Raw genomic sequence first — 19,539 nt, 5'->3', positions numbered from 1 at the left:
TGCAGACCCTCAAATCAAGGGCTCATCGAATGTACTATGTGTATGATGTAGTGTATGTTCGTCCAGTATTAACAGTCCATGTAAATGCACATTCTCCCCATACAACTACTCAACCCCTTTCTCACCAACCAGCAACTCATGCTGGGAATGCCATACCCCTCGTCGATCTACCAATTGTCTTGTAGCTCTGGTATTTCCCATCAGCTCCCATGACGTCAAATCGCTCCATGCCCATAGCATCATCTGTATATCCACTGAAGTAATAGCCAATGATGACAACCAAGTAGGTCAACATAAGAATGCTGCCCTTGAAGTAGTTACTCTTTCCTTCACCGTACATGTAGCTCAGCAAGAATACGCACAGAATGACAGTAACAAGATCCCACTGGGGGAAGAGAAGTGAGAAAGTATACAGCGCTGGGTCACCACCCTCGGGGACACCTGGCCAGAAAGCCGAGTAGAAGACGAGCGCAGGGATTTGGAGCAGACACACTTGCAGAGCGTAAGCCGAACCAATCTCCATCGAGAGTGCAATGTTTCCGTTCATAGCGAAGGAGATGGCGTTCTAGGGTTGATTAGCAATTGTCCGTCAAATAAGGTGAACAAAACTACTTACCAAAAACTCAGTAGTGTTGGGAACGAGGGCGAACAAGGTGATACCAAGGAACTTTTGATCAATCGAGAAGCTTTCTAAAACAACATCCACAGTGTCAACCAGAATTTCAGCGATAATTGCGTACAGAACAGTTGCTCCAAGAAGAATGATGGAACTCTTGGCACGACTCCAGTTGGGCGCGTCGTGACCCCCATGTGCTTGGTGAGCTTCAGTAGCAGCGCCCTCGGTCTCAGCATGCGTGTGGGTGTGTTGACGGCTCGCAGAAGGACGAGCGCCGGGAGCATGAGTGGGGGGCACAGTTGATGGCTTTCGTGACATGCGTTCGCGGGATGCAATTGTCGCAGCCGCGGCAGCAATCTCAGTCACCTCGCGTTGGAGGATCTTGTTGTCGGCATCGCTCAGACCAGGGACATGAAGAGCAGAGCGAGATTGCTCACCGCCGCTGGATTTAGGAGGCACAACATGGAGTGTCGAAGCTGAGCCATTGGCAGGGGCGGTCTGTCCGGTTATAGAGCTCTGACGAGAAAGGTCTTCTGTGTAGCCAGACTGCTTAAGAGACTGGCCCAGAATACGCTTGTAAAGTTGAGTATCGCGAACATCAGCACTACTGGTCTCGGCGGTGTTTTGAGAGTGAGTATGAGGATGGATGTGAACTTGAGAAGTGCGAAGGCTGGATGAATGCATATGCTCTTCATGTCGCTTCTCCTCGACCTCTGCGTTCCAGATGACGGCAGCGTGAGTTCGGAGAGTGAACCATAGACCAATCAAGTATGAGAAGAACAGCATGGCCGCTGCCATGTAACAGTAAGGTCGAACAGCCTCCAAGTAGAACCTGTCACTGAGTGAAGGAGCTTGGCTGAAGTAGCAGCGACGACAGTCTCTATTTTCGCCGGTATTGTAGTCCTCGCAGTCCATACAGTTGAGCTCATGGGTGCCGTAAATCTGATAAAACAGAGTAGGGCCAAAGGCACCAACAATGGCAAACAGCAACATGGTTGATGTCACACCGGCAGACCTGGCATTGAAGCGCTGCGTCTTTCGCTTAATAGCACCGAAGCACATGGAAATGCCCGGCAAGAACAGGATACCTGCGAAAATGCTTCCCACGATACTTCCCTCGACGAGCTGTCCCTTGCCTTGGGTAAGAGCAACACAGTAGAGGAAGACTTCAACAACAGTTGCGAAGAAAGCGTTGATGGCGGCACCCACGCCCATCGAAGACTGGGCCGAGATAGATGCAACAGCCTGTCCAATGAAATAAGCCAGAGGGATGATAGACAAGAGTCCAGCACAGAAGAGGAAGGCGGGAGAAGTAATGAATCCTTCAAAATGGAATATGCCCTCAAGGACAATCCAATCGGCGATAACAAAGACGACGACAACCATGAGGTTGATGAGGAAGATATTGGTACCATCAACAGTGTACTTCCAGTATCGAGTTCCTACAGCGCGGTATGTGCAGAGGAGGACCGAAGAGCTCGGGCCATCGTCTTCACGGATATATCTAATATCAGTCTCAAAAGACAGAGCCAGGGGATGTCGTCGAAGGTGGTCAAACAGCAAGAATGTTGCCTTGCCCATGGGAATCCAGAAAACCAAGAACCAACAGATGCCGGATACAAGGAGGAGCGAAGGCGAGATGAGACAGTAGAAGAAGATGAAAAAGATGACACGGCCAATATTCCACTGGCCACGTCCAAAAAGTCGTCTCTTGACTCGGGGAGGAAGCTCTGAGGATTCGCCACGTCGGCCACGTCCAAGCAAGCTCTCTGTCTCGCTGGGCTCAGAATCAATACTTCTTCTCGAACGTCCAACAATTGAGCGATTGCGATCAGGTCCAAAGAACAATCGGCCGTACTCTAGGTCTCCGCTTTGCCATTGCTCGTATTCAGAAATGCTGCGTCCTTCATCTTGGTCCTCGTCCATATAGGTCTCGTCCTTTTCCAGACGGACAAACTTGCCAAAGGGGTAAAACAGATATCCTGCGAGACCCCATAGAACTCTTCCGTACTCTCTCCCACTAGGAGCCGCAGAAAAGAGCAGGCATACGATGGCCCCAATAGCTGCAAACGAAGCCAACCACCAACCAAAAAGAAGGGTCCAGAGCAGATTGAAAGCTAGAAGCCAGCTGCTCACTCTTCCACCAGGCGCTGAATGAATGTCTGCTTGTGCAAATTTCTGAATTGAACGATCCTTCTTGTACAATGCTGGCTTCCATACACGAATACCGAAGGGGTGAGTCTGGTTGATGGCCTGCTGTCTGTCCTTGAGGGTGAAGCTCTCAGCTTCACTGACGTCGCTATCTGAGTCGTCCTGGCCCTCGACTGGGGTAGTCTCTTCTTCATCTCCTTGTGCTTCAGCAGGGCTCTCGGTCGATTCGCCATTATCATCGTTGGTGTCTTCGGTTTCATCGTCTTCGTTCGTACGCGATTGAACTCGAGAGAGTTGGGTCGAGAGCTGAGGTCGTCGACGATATGATTGTTGACGTTCGGCGGCATCGGCCTCTACCTCGTGTACATCGTCATCGGCTGAGAAAACACCGCCACGATAAGGCGTGTTCGAAGATGGACGTCGAGGCATTGGTGGCTTTCGTAGTCGAGTGGCAGATCGCATTCTCTCGGGGCCTCTCGCAGGACGTGAAGATTGGGTAGCGCGAGACGAGCTGCGCTCTTGGGATGTCTCTTTTGATTGCTGAGCTGAACCTGAAGCAGCTGGACCGCTTATCGAGCCTAGGAATATTTAAAATTAACCCCGGTCTCTCGCCAAGAAAAGGCATAGAGCATGGAACCTACCATAACCCTCTGGTCTCCGCCGCACAGTGTCAGTGGACTGGAAGCTTTCTGACAAGCCCTCTGCTTCGCGAAGAACGGCAGATTCGGCCTGGGCAAGCGGATGACGCGTATCCGATGGAGATGCATTGCCAGAAGAGTCGCCAAGTTGATGCCCAGTCGACGAGCTCTCCCGTCTCGAGGGATCCATAGTGGAACAGTGGTACTGCAATCAATAGTCGAGTAATAGGCGACTTTTATCACAAGAAACTATTGTTTGATGCAAAAAGGTGAACAAACAAAAGAAGGCAATAAATAAGACACAAGCTCACAAATGCGACCAAACGTAAGCTGTACCTATCTCTATACTTGAGAAAAAAGAGGGAATGCCGAGCATGCCAATGTCACGATGCAGCGCCGAGAAAGTCGTACAGACGATGCGACGCGATGATCAAAACGGCCCAAGCAACCAAGAATCGTGATGAGACGAAGGATTGGGCAGCGGGACAGGCTCCTAGGACTGGACTGTGCTCAGTTGGGAGTGAAAATTGAGATGAGCGAGCACAACTGAGACGAGCTGGAATTTGTTTCTTCTGGACAAGGTTGAAAGAGAGAGGGAGAGGGAGAGTTGATGAGGGAAAAGAGATGGACGGAGTCTCCGAGCAAGCAAGCAAGTAAGTCTCTTGGAAAATGATGTTACTCGAGCTGCAGTGAGCTTTCCAAGAAAGCGCAACAGACTGCGCAAAGAAGGAATCAAGGCAGAGAGTGCACAATTGACTCTTGTTATTTTACGGGGGAAGAAGGAATGAGTTTTCAAGTCCGTTAGCTGAACACAAAGAAAGTTTACTGTGGTCTACGGATATACATTACAGTGCTGTAGCCGTATCCCAACTCAAAATCGATGGAGCACTCTCTCTCTCACACAAATCGACTCTGGATATGTACATAAGACGATAAACAAGCTAGACCACCGACATCGACAGCATCAGCCCCTAGTCTAGCTCCTTTGCCTGGTCCACCTTAGCCAAGCTCGCAGCTCGTGATCAACCAACCTTCCCCATGACAGCTTAGTGTGTCTTATCGCACCTTGCGCGTGTTCAACCTCGTCCAATGATTCGACGTCATTATGCATCCCCAGGGTCTTGGTTGGTAGCAGACAGGCGGCTCTTTGCACGACAGTTGACCTTGATCAACAGAGGGGCACCGAAGGTAATCGATTAGGTGTCCGAATTTCTAAGTAATCTGAAGATGATCATGGGCCAAGAGAACAGACTCATCCGCCTTAGCCGGGTGCTGATCCATCTTCTTCCCTAAACCATATCTTGATACCTTAACAGCCGATATCATGTCAGCTTCGATGAGCCTTGCATCAACTCCTAAGCGGTCTAGTGTGTCTCAGTGGGGGTAACGCGGCAGAGAGCGCTGTGGGTGGTGGAGTTCCACTATGAGTGGCAGCCATGATTCTGTACACTTGACGACGCTGTAGACCATGAGAGCTTGACACAATGAAACGGCCCTTGAAAGACTCGACATTTCACACAGAGACTCGGCATGCAAAAGAATCCATGCTCGGCTACCACAGGCCATAATTTTAATCCCGCAAACCATTGAAGAACACGCAACATGTAATTCTCGGCTGGTTCCATCACAATGGTTCTAACCAATTCTTCAGTAGAGCTTACCCTACACCTATAGTCGCCCGGACGACGGCACAACATAACGCCGACCTTCGGGCAGCTCCCACCTGCTTGGCCCGTGCGCTCATTCGTTCTGGAGGATTACGAGACAAGCTGTAGCCTTGTCATCGAGCTTCAACCTCATCGCAAACCATCGCCAACACACCCAATCCCCGACACGCATCACTATCTCCGCCTCCACCCCGAACCCGTGAATCTGGCAATTCGTGCCAAATCTTACATATTTTCACCCCCGAACAATTATCATCAGCTCGTTTCCCTGACGTCAAGGGAGCTTCGCCAAAGATGGCGCTCGACGAGTACTACCACAACAAGATCGAGGCTATGAAGCTTGAGATCCTTAAGGGACAAGCCGCGCTTCGCCGCCTCGAAGCTCAGAGAAATGACTACAACTCACGCGTGCGATTGTTGAGGGAAGAGCTGGGTCTGTTGCAACAGCCTGGTTCCTATGTCGGAGAAGTCGTCAAGGTCATGAGCACCAAGAAGATTTTGGTTAAAGTTCACCCTGAGGGCAAATATGGTATGCCTACTCAGGCCATCTAGCTTCGATTACTGAATACTAACGTTTTTTTCAGTGGTCGATGTGTCGGATAGTGTTGATATCGGCAAGCTCACGCCAGGAAAGCGAGTCACACTCCTATCTGATAGCTACAAACTCGAGAAGATGCTCCCCTCCTCCGTCGATCCTCTCGTCTCCCTCATGATGGTAGAGAAGGTCCCCGATAGCACATACGACATGATTGGTGGTTTGGACCAGCAGATCAAGGAGATCAAGGAAGTTATCGAACTTGGTCTCAAGCACCCCGAGCTTTTCGAGTCTCTTGGAATTGCACAACCCAAGGGTGTCTTGCTATACGGCCCCCCTGGTACTGGAAAGACACTACTTGCACGAGCTGTTGCTCACCACACTGCCTGTAAATTTATCCGAGTGTCAGGTTCCGAACTGGTCCAGAAGTACATTGGTGAGGGTAGTCGAATGGTGCGAGAGCTCTTCGTCATGGCTCGAGAGCACGCCCCATCCATCATCTTCATGGACGAAATCGACAGTATTGGTTCCTCACGAGTGGAGGGTTCTTCAGGAGGAGACTCTGAAGTCCAGCGAACTATGCTCGAGTTGCTGAACCAGCTCGATGGTTTCGAACCTACTAAGAACATCAAGGTCATCATGGCCACCAATCGTCTTGACATTCTCGACCCTGCCCTCCTGCGCCCAGGACGTATCGACCGAAAGATCGAGTTCCCCCCGCCCAGCGTCGAGGCCCGAGCGGATATTCTCCGCATTCACAGCCGCAAGATGAACCTCACCCGTGGTATCAACCTCACCAAGATCGCGGAAAAGATGAACGGGTGCTCTGGTGCTGAGCTGAAGGGTGTGTGTACGGAAGCAGGCATGTACGCTCTCCGAGAGCGAAGAGTGCACGTGACACAAGAAGATTTCGAGCTTGCCACGGCAAAGATTCTCAACAAGCACGACGACAAGGAGGTGTCTCTTGGCAAACTCTGGAAGTGAGAAAACTGCAACAAGGGGCGTTCTTTTATTTATCCGTATTCTTGTCTCTGCTGCTGGTTAACCTGCTGGGTTCGCAACAGAGCCTGGTCGTTTATAGATGGGTTGGGTCATGACAGCGGGAGCGGAGTTGTAAGGATAGAAGATTGTACCATAATGGAAACAACAATCTCAAGCGACACAAGTATTATCTTTGTAATGCGTGAAGCTTGTGCATATATTATAACACAGCACATGTGAATGATGGGCACATAATAATCTGGTTGATTTCTATGTGATTTTGACCCGGCAAGGTTCGTATGTGACCTTTAAGAGGCCAATGTTTGGAACAGATATAGCATTGATGATGTCTGTCTGATCTTGATCTTCCTGACCCCTGTCTTGGAACTTGACTCCTGTGCGTCCTAACTTGAGAGCTGTCGAATGCAGTTCTCGTCCTTGTTTGCTTCCAAATACAAAGTCATCCATGTCAGCTTCCAGATCCTCCTCGACAAGAGCACAGGAACTTGGAAGTATTGCATCTCACGCTTAGAATGAGGGCTTAGAATGAAGGCTTATGATGAGTTTGGGGTTCCGTATGCCAAGTTTATGATGATACAACCTAAGCTTGGGATATAGACCCTAAGCCTTGAATAACTTATAAATTTGGCCGTGTTATCTTATGTGTCTTTGATAACAGCCGCAGCCACCCTGTGCAGCATGTTTGGATTTCCTTCACCCTCCCCCTGATCTCAAACTGCATGCTGGTCAGACCAGCCTTGATTCAACCGGCAACACCTTGAGCCATCTGCTTCGTCACCGGTATGGTGAAGTTGCAGCGATGCTGAGTAGAGGAGGGATTCAATCTAAGTCTGTAAATGATGGGATACCAGCGTGGCTTACCAGGTAGACATAGTTGAAGATGCATGAGAGGGAGGGGTAGGAAAGAAATGGGAACAATAATTGAAGAATGATGCTTAAAGACAATACCTTAGCTATAGATAACAAGGTTCAAAGAGAATGTTCATCGAGAAGTTCTTTGCCAGTGCCTACCTACGCATGGCTATGATTCACTGTGCAGTTTCAATGCAGACCAGTGTGGACATATCCGCATTTTACTCCTTGAATCACTGGCTTTCTCTATCTGTCTCCCGCACGAGTTAAAGTACAACAACACACTGAAAGTATTTTCCATCCTCCATTATCACTCCACCATCCTTTCATCCTTTGACCTACTGTCAAATATCCAGTTTCACTGCGACATTGTTTGTGATTCTTTGACGATGTCCAGCCCATCCAAAGAAGAGGCCGGGCTGAACACGCCTCCTAAGAGCAACGGCCTTGAGAACACTGTACCCAACATTGAAGCACCCTTCGAGACCGATCAGAATGTAGAAGCCCCGAAGCTACCGAATCAGGAGAAGGAAGTTCCCAAACCCTGGACTGGCTCTGATATCGAAGATCCCGACAAAGAGTTGGAATTACTCATCATAGAGACAGTCCGCACTGTTCGGGCACTCTGGAGCGAGGGTGAACAAGAACATTTCATCAAGCTTGACAGGGCTCGAGCACGAGAACGACAAGAGATGGAGAAGCACACCAGACATCACAAGAAAACAAAGACGCAGGAGCCGACCGTTGGAACACAGGAAGACGTCGAAGAGGGGAAGCAGACAGATGATGCAGTATCCCCCGGAACTGACGATATCCTCGATCTCGCATCTGCAGTCGCCGAGACTCGAATTGTTCGGTAAGGCCCTTAAGATGTCAATAAAATAGTGAATAGAAGCACTAACAACTCATTAGGTAACTCTGATCTCCCGGACAGAAACATCTCGGTACCAGCTGCTAAGCCGATGCAGAGAGATGACCAACGGCGACATCATGGCTTCATTCGACCGTGAGGGAGAAGATAATTTCGACAGCGGGACGGATGGCAGATGTGGCAGGCCCTGGAGTGTGCGATAAGATGCATGGCGCATGTTCCCTAAATGGTGTATGAACAAGTCGGCACCACTGTTCGGCCACTCAACAGTTAAGATCTGGCATGTAAATAGAGCTTACGTTCAGTACGAATGCACATCAAGTTGAGCGTGTAACTCTCAATTAACAAGATTGGTGAAACTTTGAAGGCAAGTCATTGAGAGAATAGTTGTATATGTGTACCGTCGATATTCGTGATCCCGATAAGGGATGCCGAACATTATCAATGTTCAAGAAGTCTGTATCTCAGGTTTAAAGAGCAGAAGAGTAAAGCAGAGCAGTTGGCAATGATGATTTCGTCCACCTTATATGGCAGTAACAAGGCTATTCTCCTATCGGCAATAAAAGAGCTGTCAGATAGAGCTTGCGAGCGCGTCTAGACACACAGACGAAGCTGGCGTCTAGCTTGGCCATTGTTCGTATCTTCAGTGACACAGCCTCTGATCCCAGGTAACTAGAAGCCAAGTATGTAACCCCTTTGGTTCGCCCAACATCATCGAGTCAACGGTGAGAAACGACAGGAATTATCGCGAGAGGCAAGGCAAAGTTGCCTGCAGGTGCTGATACTGAGCTCTTTCAACTGTCACCCCATCACTGAACCTAGATGCAAGAATAAAAGAGGAATGTGCACATCTGTTCTTATGATGAGTTTATGCAACCCAAGCCTAAGCTTTAGGCTATTAAGTCATAGATTATAAATTTAGTAGACTTATGATGATATGGTCTAAGAATACCACAATGTTGCACCAGGTGGTGGATAAGAGTCAACCCTTCTTCGCCCTTGCATCGATAAAACGGTGAATTATGAAACCGCATACGGTGAATACGGTAAACACCACATAAAATCATGCGAATTGTCTCGAATAGCATCAGCTGGCCGATTGACTTTTTCTTTTTTAGCAGTCTCATGCCCCAGCATCGGAGCGATTGCTCCGCTGACATCTGAGACATGGATCGCGTGTAAGACCTAGTCTAGCCAAAGGTATAATTTTCAGGGAAAAGTGAGGTTGGAAGTCAGCAGATGATGAGACCTTGGCTGGAGAGTCATGCTGGAGGAAGGTAGTTGCCATGGTGCGAGGGGCAGCTTTAGAGATATGTTTCAGATTTGCACTTTGGAGGTGTTGGTGGAAGAGTTCGAGTTTGTGGCTTGAGCTTAATGCTCTGTGGTTGGTTTGACGACTCATGAGGGAAACAGTCCCTGTCAGCAAGCTTTCAGCTCAGTCTTGGTATCAGATGTGACCTGTCGGACACGAGGATATGAAGTATCTTGTACTGTCGCTCAGGAACTCGGGCTTACAATGCCAAGAACAAGAACATGAATCTTCAGCTTGGACTGGTGAGATTGTTCAGATGACAAAGATTATAAATTGCAAAACATCATGCTATGTGAAGGCTTCGTATAGGACATTGAGTTTAGTTAGGCGTCTTACGGCTAATTTATTACCCTGAAGTTCAAGCTTTGGGTATCTGATCTTGATCCTCAGTGAAGTTATGTAGATATACTCATCGTTAAGCATATGATTACACGAATTCTTTTGAGGACTAACTACAATTCCCTCCTTTTGCTGTACTATCAAGTCCCCCTACATGTCAGTGACCAGCCATGGCGCTTTTAATCGTTCAAAACGTCCAAAGAAACGATCAAGACGTGTCGTTCCGTCCCACTTGAGCTCTATCAAACGGCGCTCGGCCCCCCCGACAACTGCCAGAGTTTCAAGAGCTCGAGTCGCGTGTCACGCTAAACAGGTTAATGCTCGAGTCTAGAACAACAATCGAAGCTTGGTATTTCCAGCAAAAAACAGGTATTTCCAGCGCACGTGTAGAAGTGCCTGGGTCAGCTGATAGCTCTACCGGTGAGGCCCGATACTATTATTTAGTGATCAAGATGAGAATGACTGTTTGGGCATTTGATATGAGTTGATTCTCTGGCGGTGACAAGGATCGAGGATTGAGGCTTTGGGCCAAATCGTGATCTTAATATGTAGGTGTTTTTTTGGTGATGTGCTTGTGACGGATTTGTCGAGTAGGTGGTTACGAGTCAGTTGGTCTCGGTGATGTAGTGACTCTGACGGGCCGAATTAGCTCTGGACCAGACAGGAACAAAATGTGCGATATAGACAAGCTTCTTCGAAAACATACAAGCTCAAGTGTATAATCGAAGCATAGTATCGGGATAATTCCTATATTGGATAGCTTTGGAATAGCTTTGGCACGAATGACGCTGGACAAACGGCCCTCGGACTGAGCACTCAAAACGGTACAAATCATTCACAACAATCCACCATGACGTCTCTCATAGAGAGAAAAAGTATCGGCCGTAGAAAATATCATTGGGAGTGATGCTGTCCTCCCTGAATTTGAAGAACCAAGACTAAGGCCAGGGCACCACCCATCTCGAGGTTATACAACCAGTCGGAATGGAGAACCCTCGACTCCCACATCCCACCCGAGTGGCTACCACAGAGGCCATGCCATGTAATCAATTAAAACTGCATTGAATTCTTCCTGCCTTATTTAGAAACCGAACTGCCTCGTGTCAACACCGTCTTGCATGATCGACACGCCTGGACGCATCGACGGCAGGGATACTATGTCTTGAGAGAACCACAACTGATTATCGACAATGACAATTCCCATAAGAGCGAGGCTCATCAAAGTCGACGATGTCATACTCAGTGTCTAGAACACATTGGCTTATGCGTTGTTGCTCAGCTGAAGCACAGCCAGAGCATCGAGAACGGTCCATCATACGTCACTGAGGTAGCATAGGCCTCTATCGCACAAGGCGTACAAGGCGTTCGGGACTCAAGTCAGACTTCAGTGGGGTCTTTGGATATCCATTTCCCATGGGAACGATTCTGCAGGTTTGTTGAACATGGCAAACTGTCAAAGTGGGATGAATCTGGTCCTGTCAGGCAACTCCTGGCTAAAACACCAGTTTGTTGTCAGTCTCGTCTCGTGCCCCTCCCGCCCAAGATGCTAAAGGTCAGAAATTCAAGGGTCCGCCTTGCTTCGATGAGGCTAGTACTGTAAGGCGGCGTCTCGCTGGCACACAGCCTTGGCTGAAGTTGGAAATCAACGCCATGTTTTTGCGAACAACTAGCGGTAAGCGATTAAAGTTTTCGATTCCTACTCTAACAGTTCCACTCCAAGAGCATTTTGTCCGCAGAGACTTGAGTGAGATTGTTCTCGCCTTGGTCCTTTCAAGATTGAGGCCATGCTTGCTGGGTCTTTGTTTAGAAATAATCGCAAGCGCCGCTGATGAGTTGCTCTACTCGCGTGCAACCCTAGTTGAAGAGTTGATTTGATAATCTATCCGTTATGGAGGGGATGATCTCAGGGTCCAGGCCCTTCGATGTGGATTGGATTGAGAGCAAAGACGTACGTGACGGAGAGAAAAGATGTCTGATGTCTGAGGCTTCCATCTGCAAGGGTGTGCTCTTAGCGTCCGTTGGATGCCCTAATCAGGAACCGTAAGGAAACGGCAGCTAGCTACGAACTGTGTTCCTCACAGGGCTTGGTTGATAATCGAGGCTTGTTAAGCTTCGGCCGGTGGAATATGGAATACCGAAAAGCTGGATAGCTTCGTCCGCGACTCGGACAAGGGCGTCGGAGTGACATGCATCAGGCAATCCTCGCATAAACCCGAGTCCCCTGCTTATAATTGAGCATTACGTTTCTGATATCTGTATCAAGCTTTGCCTGCCTTAACTTAGTCTGAGCAGCGGTCCCTGAAATCATCTCGCAACAAGGGAGAGAGCATGAGCCTGACAGCCTTGAAACAAAATCATAGACACGACACGAGATCAAATCGCTTAGCGGAGGAGCAGCCGTTTTTCGACATTAGCCGAAGCCGGGATTTGATGGCATGGTTCCGATTCAGCTTCTGCCCTTTGGGCGGATGGCTTTTCAGCTGAAACTCCGTTACTGAGCGGGCAATCGAGACGTTACAACAGTAATTAATTGTCAAAACGGTGAGCGTAAGTGGGATGGTTGCTCTACGTCTCATCAACTACGTCATGCCGCAGCATTTAATTTCGTACAGACCTGGTCGAGACTCGGCATCAGACTTTACGACCGTTGACGCGAGATCTGAACACGCAATTCTCCAGGAGCTGAAAAGTACGAAACAAAACAAACCGTGATTCGCAGCAGATTCGTTCTAGACTCTATCGACCTTTTCAGACGGAGGTTGGCAAACGTCGAAATGGGCAGAGAAACGAAAAGGCGGAGATAATAAATGAAGGGGAAAAAAAGAAGCAAAAATCCGATGCGGGCCAGTGACGTTGACGACGGCGCCACGCGGATTTCTGGTTGGTTCAAGCCCAGACAAACAGATGCACACACGCCCCCCCAATGCACCCGTTCCATTATTTCTTTCCAGGTGGGGACCCTTGACGCTGCAATGACGATGTAGTCAGGGGGAAGGACTCGAGAGACGGTGACAGATTCGAGAGACAGTGGGTGAGGGGAGGATGAACATCAGCGGGGGATGAGAGTGTGAAGATGATCTGGATCATCGTGGAACAGGGCAAAGAGATGATGGCATCTGCATGCTCGAATGAACTCTATTATAGTGCTCAGTTGTAAGAATACGAGAGAGACAGATACCGTCGTTGGTTGAAGCTTGCGTAATAAGCTTCAATAATACCTATTCTATCAGGCCAGTCAGGCTAGTACCTGCAGTTGCTACTACATTGTCAACAGAAAGAGTTTGAATCAATTAGTTGATATTATACCTCTCAGAGTTTATATCACCTGAAGCTATACTGAACCTCATTGTCCTGAACTATTGCCCAGGTTGTACGAACAAACTCTCCTCCCTCAACCTCCACCGCCAGAAACCACCGAAAGATCAACCAAACACTTCAACAAGTAAAGACAAGCGTACAATTGCGAAATCAATGACCTTCAAGGGTCCTTCTGTCCACCTGCACGAACAGCACCAGAAACAAAAAACCACACACTCACACAACTTCCGGACCGGTCTCTCTCTTCCTCCCTCCCCCCCTTCTGCAGAAGCAAGCGTCCATTCGCTTGGATGATCTTTACTACACGCGACCACCCCTAACCCCCAACGACCGTTCTCACCGGGAGCTGTTTCTGCAGTATTATCGAATTGCTTGCTATCCGTTCAACTGGTTGGTTCCTTTTCTTTTGCACCACCCACACAGTTCTAGTCGAAACATGCCACTATGAGATCGTCGGTTCAGCAAAGAGAGAATAAATGACACAGGAGAAAAGAGACTCTTTGGAGTTGCCGGTGTTTATGCACTTTGACGTGCAGGTGTACGGTAGCCATGATCGACGTCGTCGGTGACTGTAACCAGACTAAAAAGCTTAGGCTACCTTACTGTAACGATATGCTTCTCTAAATGCCTCTTTTTTTTTATGTCTTTCTTTCTTTCAGCCCTTTAGCGTTTTGGGATAAACAGGTCCCTTCTTGCATTCAGCCCTGGCAAAGAATCTGGTGATAACTTCTATCTTATCGTAGAATCGAACGATTCGGCTGCGAGGTTTCCAGGTTTTGACTGCTTTTTGCTTGTTTTTTCTGTACCGTCCGTTTTCTCGTCTCCCCACAGAGGAACTCACTCCACTTGCAACGCTGACGCACGAGGACATGCGATACGGTAGGCTGCAGGGGGCGTTACGGTAGGATCAAGGGTACGTACAGTTGGGAACCGTATCCCTTTTGACAGCTGCAGGTTTGGATTACAAACCTGCGTCCTCGGACATTATGAACGCCACGGATGCGAATAGCGAGCGGCTATTTCTAATATAGGAGAGTCAATGTTAGTGATAGTCTAGGCTATGAGTTTCTAAAGTCTAATAAGTATTATCTAAGAAGGCAAACATTGAATACGGTATAATCACCCATTCTGGCTGTTGATTGTCCCCTCTGTCTGATCCTCCTTTCTCCACCGCACGTCATCGTCTGCGAGACGCCACCGTCGCCATCCCACTGACCCCGACGGTAACGGCGGTTTTCCACAGTACCACTGGCTGAGGTGCGTGTGAGTGTGTGTACCCATAAACTTGTTGCCACCGTTCATCACCATTTCGAGCACTGCAGGCTGCATTTGTTCTTGTGAACGCCCTGTACGTGTGTTACAGCAATACAACACGCCTCCTCTGCTGTGTTCCCTGAGCTCATCTCAACTCCTTCTCAGCTCAACACCATCTCTTTCTGCTTCTTCTACACCGACTTGGAGACTGGGCAGCACTAAGTAAAAGTCTGGGGCACCCTCAGTAACGTACGTCAGGACCCTTCGAATCTGAAAATCGGCTACCGTCTAATTTATTACTGTCGCAGCCTCTGACCTCTCTCTGCCCCTGGGTTTTAGGCCATCACCCCCCTGACCCCTACCGGTGTTGACATCCCCAGCCAGCCCAGGGCCCCTCACCCCCCCCCTTCTTGGCTTGTTTCCAAGTCTTCCAGGGATCGGATTCATGGACCCACCAACTGCCCGCTTCTCTTCTTGACCTAGCCTAGCCTAAAGGAAGAGAGGGTAGCCTTCGTTCATCCATTCATTCATCTTTATCTCTGGCGCATTTGCATTTCTTTAATCTACCTTGCCTTACTCACTCCCACACTACATTACACTACACTACACTACACTTCTCGGTCCTAGGTCCCCTCGCCCCCCCCCGAGACCCTTATTTAGCTGAAGCTAGACTTCCATTAGCTACTACTACTACTATTCTCGATATAACCAACTCCAGGTCCCCTTCTTCCCAATCCATCCATCTATCACTTACTCACTCACTCACTTTAATCTAATTCTCGACCTCTTCACCATGGCCTTATGAGCCTCGCTCAGCCTCTCTTTACCCCTGCGTCTCCAGAGATGACGTCGACTACCCCGATCAACGCCTTCGCTATGCATGATTCCAGGACTGGCGACCGGACGCCATTACACTATACAATGAAGACTCCTGCACGACACTCTCCCGGCGGACAGTCTCATTCTACTAATATTTCCCATTCACGATCTAATTCGTATAACATCAACCACTCCCATTCTCACTCTCAGACTCTCCGACCAACCAAGTCAACAAAAACATCGACTCCTCTCGCCTCTCCCCGGATGCCATACTCGGTCGGCCAGAATCACCCTCCGCCCAAGCTTTCGCCTCGCGTGGTCTCCGACAATAGATCACCAAGTCCTAACTATTTTGGCCTCATCGTTGAATCAGCCAATGAGCGTGGAGACTCCTCCTCAGGTCTCCCTAATGAGAATTGGAGTCCTTCATCATCTGTGAAATCTTTCCAGGCTGCGATTCCCAAGCAGGTCCCTCTTGATGCCAATCCCGAGTTCGAGGCCTTCAAGAGACAGGCTGACTTCAACCGGGGCAAGTCGTTTGCTCTCTCCACTAGTCACTATGCTCAGTCGTCAGTGACATCAAATGGAGTTGCACCTATGCGCCCTCGACCTCCCAGATGGCACACTCATGGAAGTGACACTGGCGGCCCATCGCCCTTTGGCCGTGGCTTGAGCTCTGCCAATGTTCGACCCGCCAGCCGAATGGATGTGGACCAGGATAGCCTGGGAGACTCGGCCTATGTGTCATCAGACTCGAAGCGTAATTCTGAATCATCTCTTTACGGTCATGTTCCAGCTCTTAATATGCCCCGATTCGACTCCCCGCTACCAATGGACCCTCCGCAGCAAAGAACGAGTCTAACTCGATCTGAAGATCGCGACCCTCGGCTATCTGTAATGGAACATCGCCCGGATCCTCCTGATGCTCGAGATATTAGACGCTCTGCAACAGTACCAGCAACTCTGGAGCCAGGACAGCCTCACATGATCACAGGCCAACAGCTACGGGATATTATTCAGAGTGTGAAGCCTGAAAGACTGCTTATTCTTGACCTTCGATCATCGCAGAACTACGCTCAGTCTAGAATTCAGGGTGCTCTCAACCTCTGCATACCCACCACACTTCTTAAGCGAGCCACCTTCAACATTCAGAAACTCAAGCAGACTTTCCAGACTAGCTCTGACTCTGAGAAGTTCTCTACTTGGAACGACACTGACTACATCATTGTTTATGATGCTCACGCTTCCGACAAGCGCGATGCTATTACCGCTCAGAACATGATCAAGAAGTTCACGAGTGAGGGGTATACCGGCGGTACCTGTATCCTCAAGGGCGGCTTCAACTCTTTCCAGGAGAACTTCCCTGACCTGGTCGATCACCAATCCGCAACTGGGTCCCCTGGAAAACCCGGCCCTGGTCATGGAGGAATTGCACCTGTCATCGGCGGAGTCATGCTTCCCAATGCCAGCAACGACGTCAACCCGTTCTTTTCCAACATTCGCCAGAACATGGACTTGGCTGATGGTGTTGGCCAATTGGATGTATCACGACCTACAGCCCTTGACTCACCCTCTCTCCCCCGCTGGTTACGAGAGGCCGCTGCGAAGCCTGATCACGGAAAGAAGGTTTCGGACAAGTTCCTGCATATTGAGGTTGACGAACAGTCCCGAATGAAGGCGGCATATGCGGCTTTCAACCCTCAGAACAAGGATAAGCGAAGTCAAGTTCAGCTTTGTGGTGTCGAGAAGGGAGTCAAGAATCGATACAAAGACATCTTGCCTTTCGAGCATGCTCGAGTGAAGTTGCAAGAGAAGCCTGAAGGTTCATGTGATTACATCAACGCAAGCCACCTCAAAGCTTCCCGAAGTAACAAGCAGTATATCGCCACTCAGGGGCCACTCCCCGCCACTTTCGAGGTATGTCGCAAGCCACTTACACTATGCGAGAATCTTACTAACGTCTATTCAGGACTTTTGGTCCGTCATTTGGCAGCAAGATGTGCGTGTAGTCGTCATGTTGACTGCAGAGTCTGAAGGCGGGCAGCTCAAGTGTCATCCTTACTGGAAGGGCAGAGACTTTGGAGCCATTAGACTGAAGCTTCTGTCTGAGAAGAAGGTATCTCTTGACATCGACAAGCATAGGTCCGATTCCCACCACACGCCATCGGCTTCGGCCAGCGAGCAGGGACGCAAGCGCGCAAACACCACGACAACATTCGAGTCTTCGACACCTACACCGAGACCAACTCAGGGCCCCGCAGAGACCCCCTACGTAATTGTCCGCAAGTTTGCACTCTCTCATACCGCTCATCCTTTTGCGCCCATTCGAGAGATTACTCACTTGCATTTCCCGTCATGGCCTGACTTTGGTACACCTGCACAGCCATCGCACCTGTTGGCGCTGGTTGAGCTGGCCAATGTTATGCAGCGTTCTGCTCTGCCTGTTGAGACTTCTTCAGTGGTGGGATCCAAGCTCACGTCACTTGAGGCACTCCCTATTACATGGTACGAGGAGCCCGAGGCCGACTCTCGGGCACGGCCAATGCTGGTACACTGTTCCGCTGGATGTGGTCGTACTGGAACATTCTGCACTGTCGACAGTGTTATTGATATGTTGAAGCGTCAGCGACAGGCCAAGATGGATTCGGTACGATCTCGTGATCATGACGGAGATGTCAACATGGGCGAGAACGGGGACATGTCACCCCGCTCTACCAAGCACTTTAACTTTTTCACCCCTGGTCAGCGATCCAACATGGAGAGAAAGGTGGCCCGAGGCGGTGCCAACATCAACATCGACTGGTTATACGACGATAGCGTGGACCTTATCCAGAAGACGGTGGAGGATTTCCGAGAACAACGACTCAGCATGGTGCAGAGCCTGCGACAGTACGTTCTCTGCTATGAGACAGTCCTCGAATGGGTAACGAGGATGAATGAGCGAGCATCAAGCGCTCCAAACGGACGACTACGAAGTGGCAGCCTCCGCCACTAAGATCAGGATGCATCACGAATAAGTAACGGTTATTATGGAGCACATCTGCATAGGGCACATGGAATAATGCAACACACGGAAACTGAATGGATGGTAAAGGCGTTTAATGGTTCAGCTGCGTATGATTCTATAAGGAGGCTAGCGCAGCGAGCATGCAATGCTTACGAAAGGGACATTATAAAAATTCAACGTTAAGGAGGACCTTGACTTGATACTTACTATGAGTATGATTGGTTCTTAGGGTCTTCTGTATAGTAGGACAAAAAGGCACGACGGAGGGGGGACGGAGGGGGGACGCAGCAACCTTGGAATCATTGGACTTGCATAGTAGGATCATGAAAGGCTACATTGCGTGTGCGATTATCACTGCGAGAGATCCGTTTATGTGAGATGTATGATATCAGAATAGGTCAAGTTAATACGGAGTATAATAACTTAGACTATTGTCTCGAGGATATGGAGCCACGTCTGGATCTATTACATATCATCGTGGAGTTATGTGAGCCCATGAATACAATAACAATAGAGAATGCTGTTGTTCTAAATATGTCGATTTCCTAATTGGTCGTTGTATCTATCACGCGAGACGTCGAGGCGCATCTAGACCCAATTGCAGCAAATCACCCAGAATGGCACAATGCACAATCGCAATCTTGGCTCCGGAAAGCGTCACGGGAGGGGAAACACGTGTGATGACGTCGTATCGAGTACACATGCATAAATCTGGGGGCGATGGGCTTTTTCGGTAAACCAAAGATAGAAATGTCATGGCTGGGGTATGAGACGAGACGAGACGGTGACCGGGCTGGCCAGCCTGGGGGGGCTTCGGTACAGCGGGAAAGGGCCTCGTTTCAGTAAGAGTTAGTGACAGTAGAGAGAGGAAACGGATAAGGTTAGTTAGGTGATTTGCAGAATTGATGTGATTGATAATCGTGGAGACATGGTTCTGGTGGGTTCTTTGGAATGGATTAGAGCTCACCTTGTAAGCTGACCTAACGAGGCTCGACTCGCTATCGTGGACTCGCTGTAAGCCAGTGGGCGAGTCCACTGGAGTTTAGTGGCCTAACCCCAGGCTCTCCAGCCCAGGGATCTTGACACATGCCCTGTCCAATGTCCATTGTCCACTGTCCACGAAGCCGGGGCGTCAAAGTTTCAAGGGTTCTCCCTCAA

The 19,539-nt window shown here is 49.3% G+C and overlaps 4 protein-coding genes across 4 annotated transcripts; 3 read left to right on the top strand and 1 right to left on the bottom strand.

Moving 5' to 3' along the window:
• Positions 1 to 136: 136 nt before the first annotated feature.
• FTJAE_13074 (Ca2+:H+ antiporter) lies at positions 137 to 3,595 on the bottom strand (the record flags this gene model as incomplete). Its single annotated transcript, XM_037346179.1, has 3 exons — positions 137 to 565; positions 617 to 3,345; positions 3,409 to 3,595. 3 exons carry the CDS (start codon positions 3,593 to 3,595, stop codon positions 137 to 139), a joined length of 3,345 nt encoding a protein of 1,114 aa, XP_037199873.1.
• Positions 3,596 to 5,366: 1,771 nt separating this feature from the next.
• Positions 5,367 to 6,591, top strand: FTJAE_13073 (26S protease regulatory subunit 8; the record flags this gene model as incomplete). The annotated part of the gene is made up of 2 exons (XM_037346178.1): positions 5,367 to 5,601; positions 5,657 to 6,591. 2 exons carry the CDS (start codon positions 5,367 to 5,369, stop codon positions 6,589 to 6,591), a joined length of 1,170 nt encoding a protein of 389 aa, XP_037199872.1.
• Positions 6,592 to 7,850: 1,259 nt separating this feature from the next.
• FTJAE_13072 (uncharacterized protein) lies at positions 7,851 to 8,377 on the top strand (the record flags this gene model as incomplete). Its single annotated transcript, XM_037346177.1, has 2 exons — positions 7,851 to 8,317; positions 8,374 to 8,377. 2 exons carry the CDS (start codon positions 7,851 to 7,853, stop codon positions 8,375 to 8,377), a joined length of 471 nt encoding a protein of 156 aa, XP_037199871.1.
• Positions 8,378 to 15,476: 7,099 nt separating this feature from the next.
• FTJAE_13071 (putative tyrosine-phosphatase) lies at positions 15,477 to 18,369 on the top strand (the record flags this gene model as incomplete). The annotated part of the gene is made up of 2 exons (XM_037346176.1): positions 15,477 to 17,291; positions 17,344 to 18,369. 2 exons carry the CDS (start codon positions 15,477 to 15,479, stop codon positions 18,367 to 18,369), a joined length of 2,841 nt encoding a protein of 946 aa, XP_037199870.1.
• Positions 18,370 to 19,539: the final 1,170 nt, after the last annotated feature.

The sequence above is a fragment of the Fusarium tjaetaba genome (genome assembly GCF_013396195.1).
Source record: "Fusarium tjaetaba strain NRRL 66243 chromosome Unknown NRRL66243_c0000384, whole genome shotgun sequence".
Taxonomy (NCBI): Eukaryota; Fungi; Ascomycota; class Sordariomycetes; order Hypocreales; family Nectriaceae; genus Fusarium; species Fusarium tjaetaba.
This window is presented reverse-complemented; position numbering and strand designations above follow the sequence as displayed.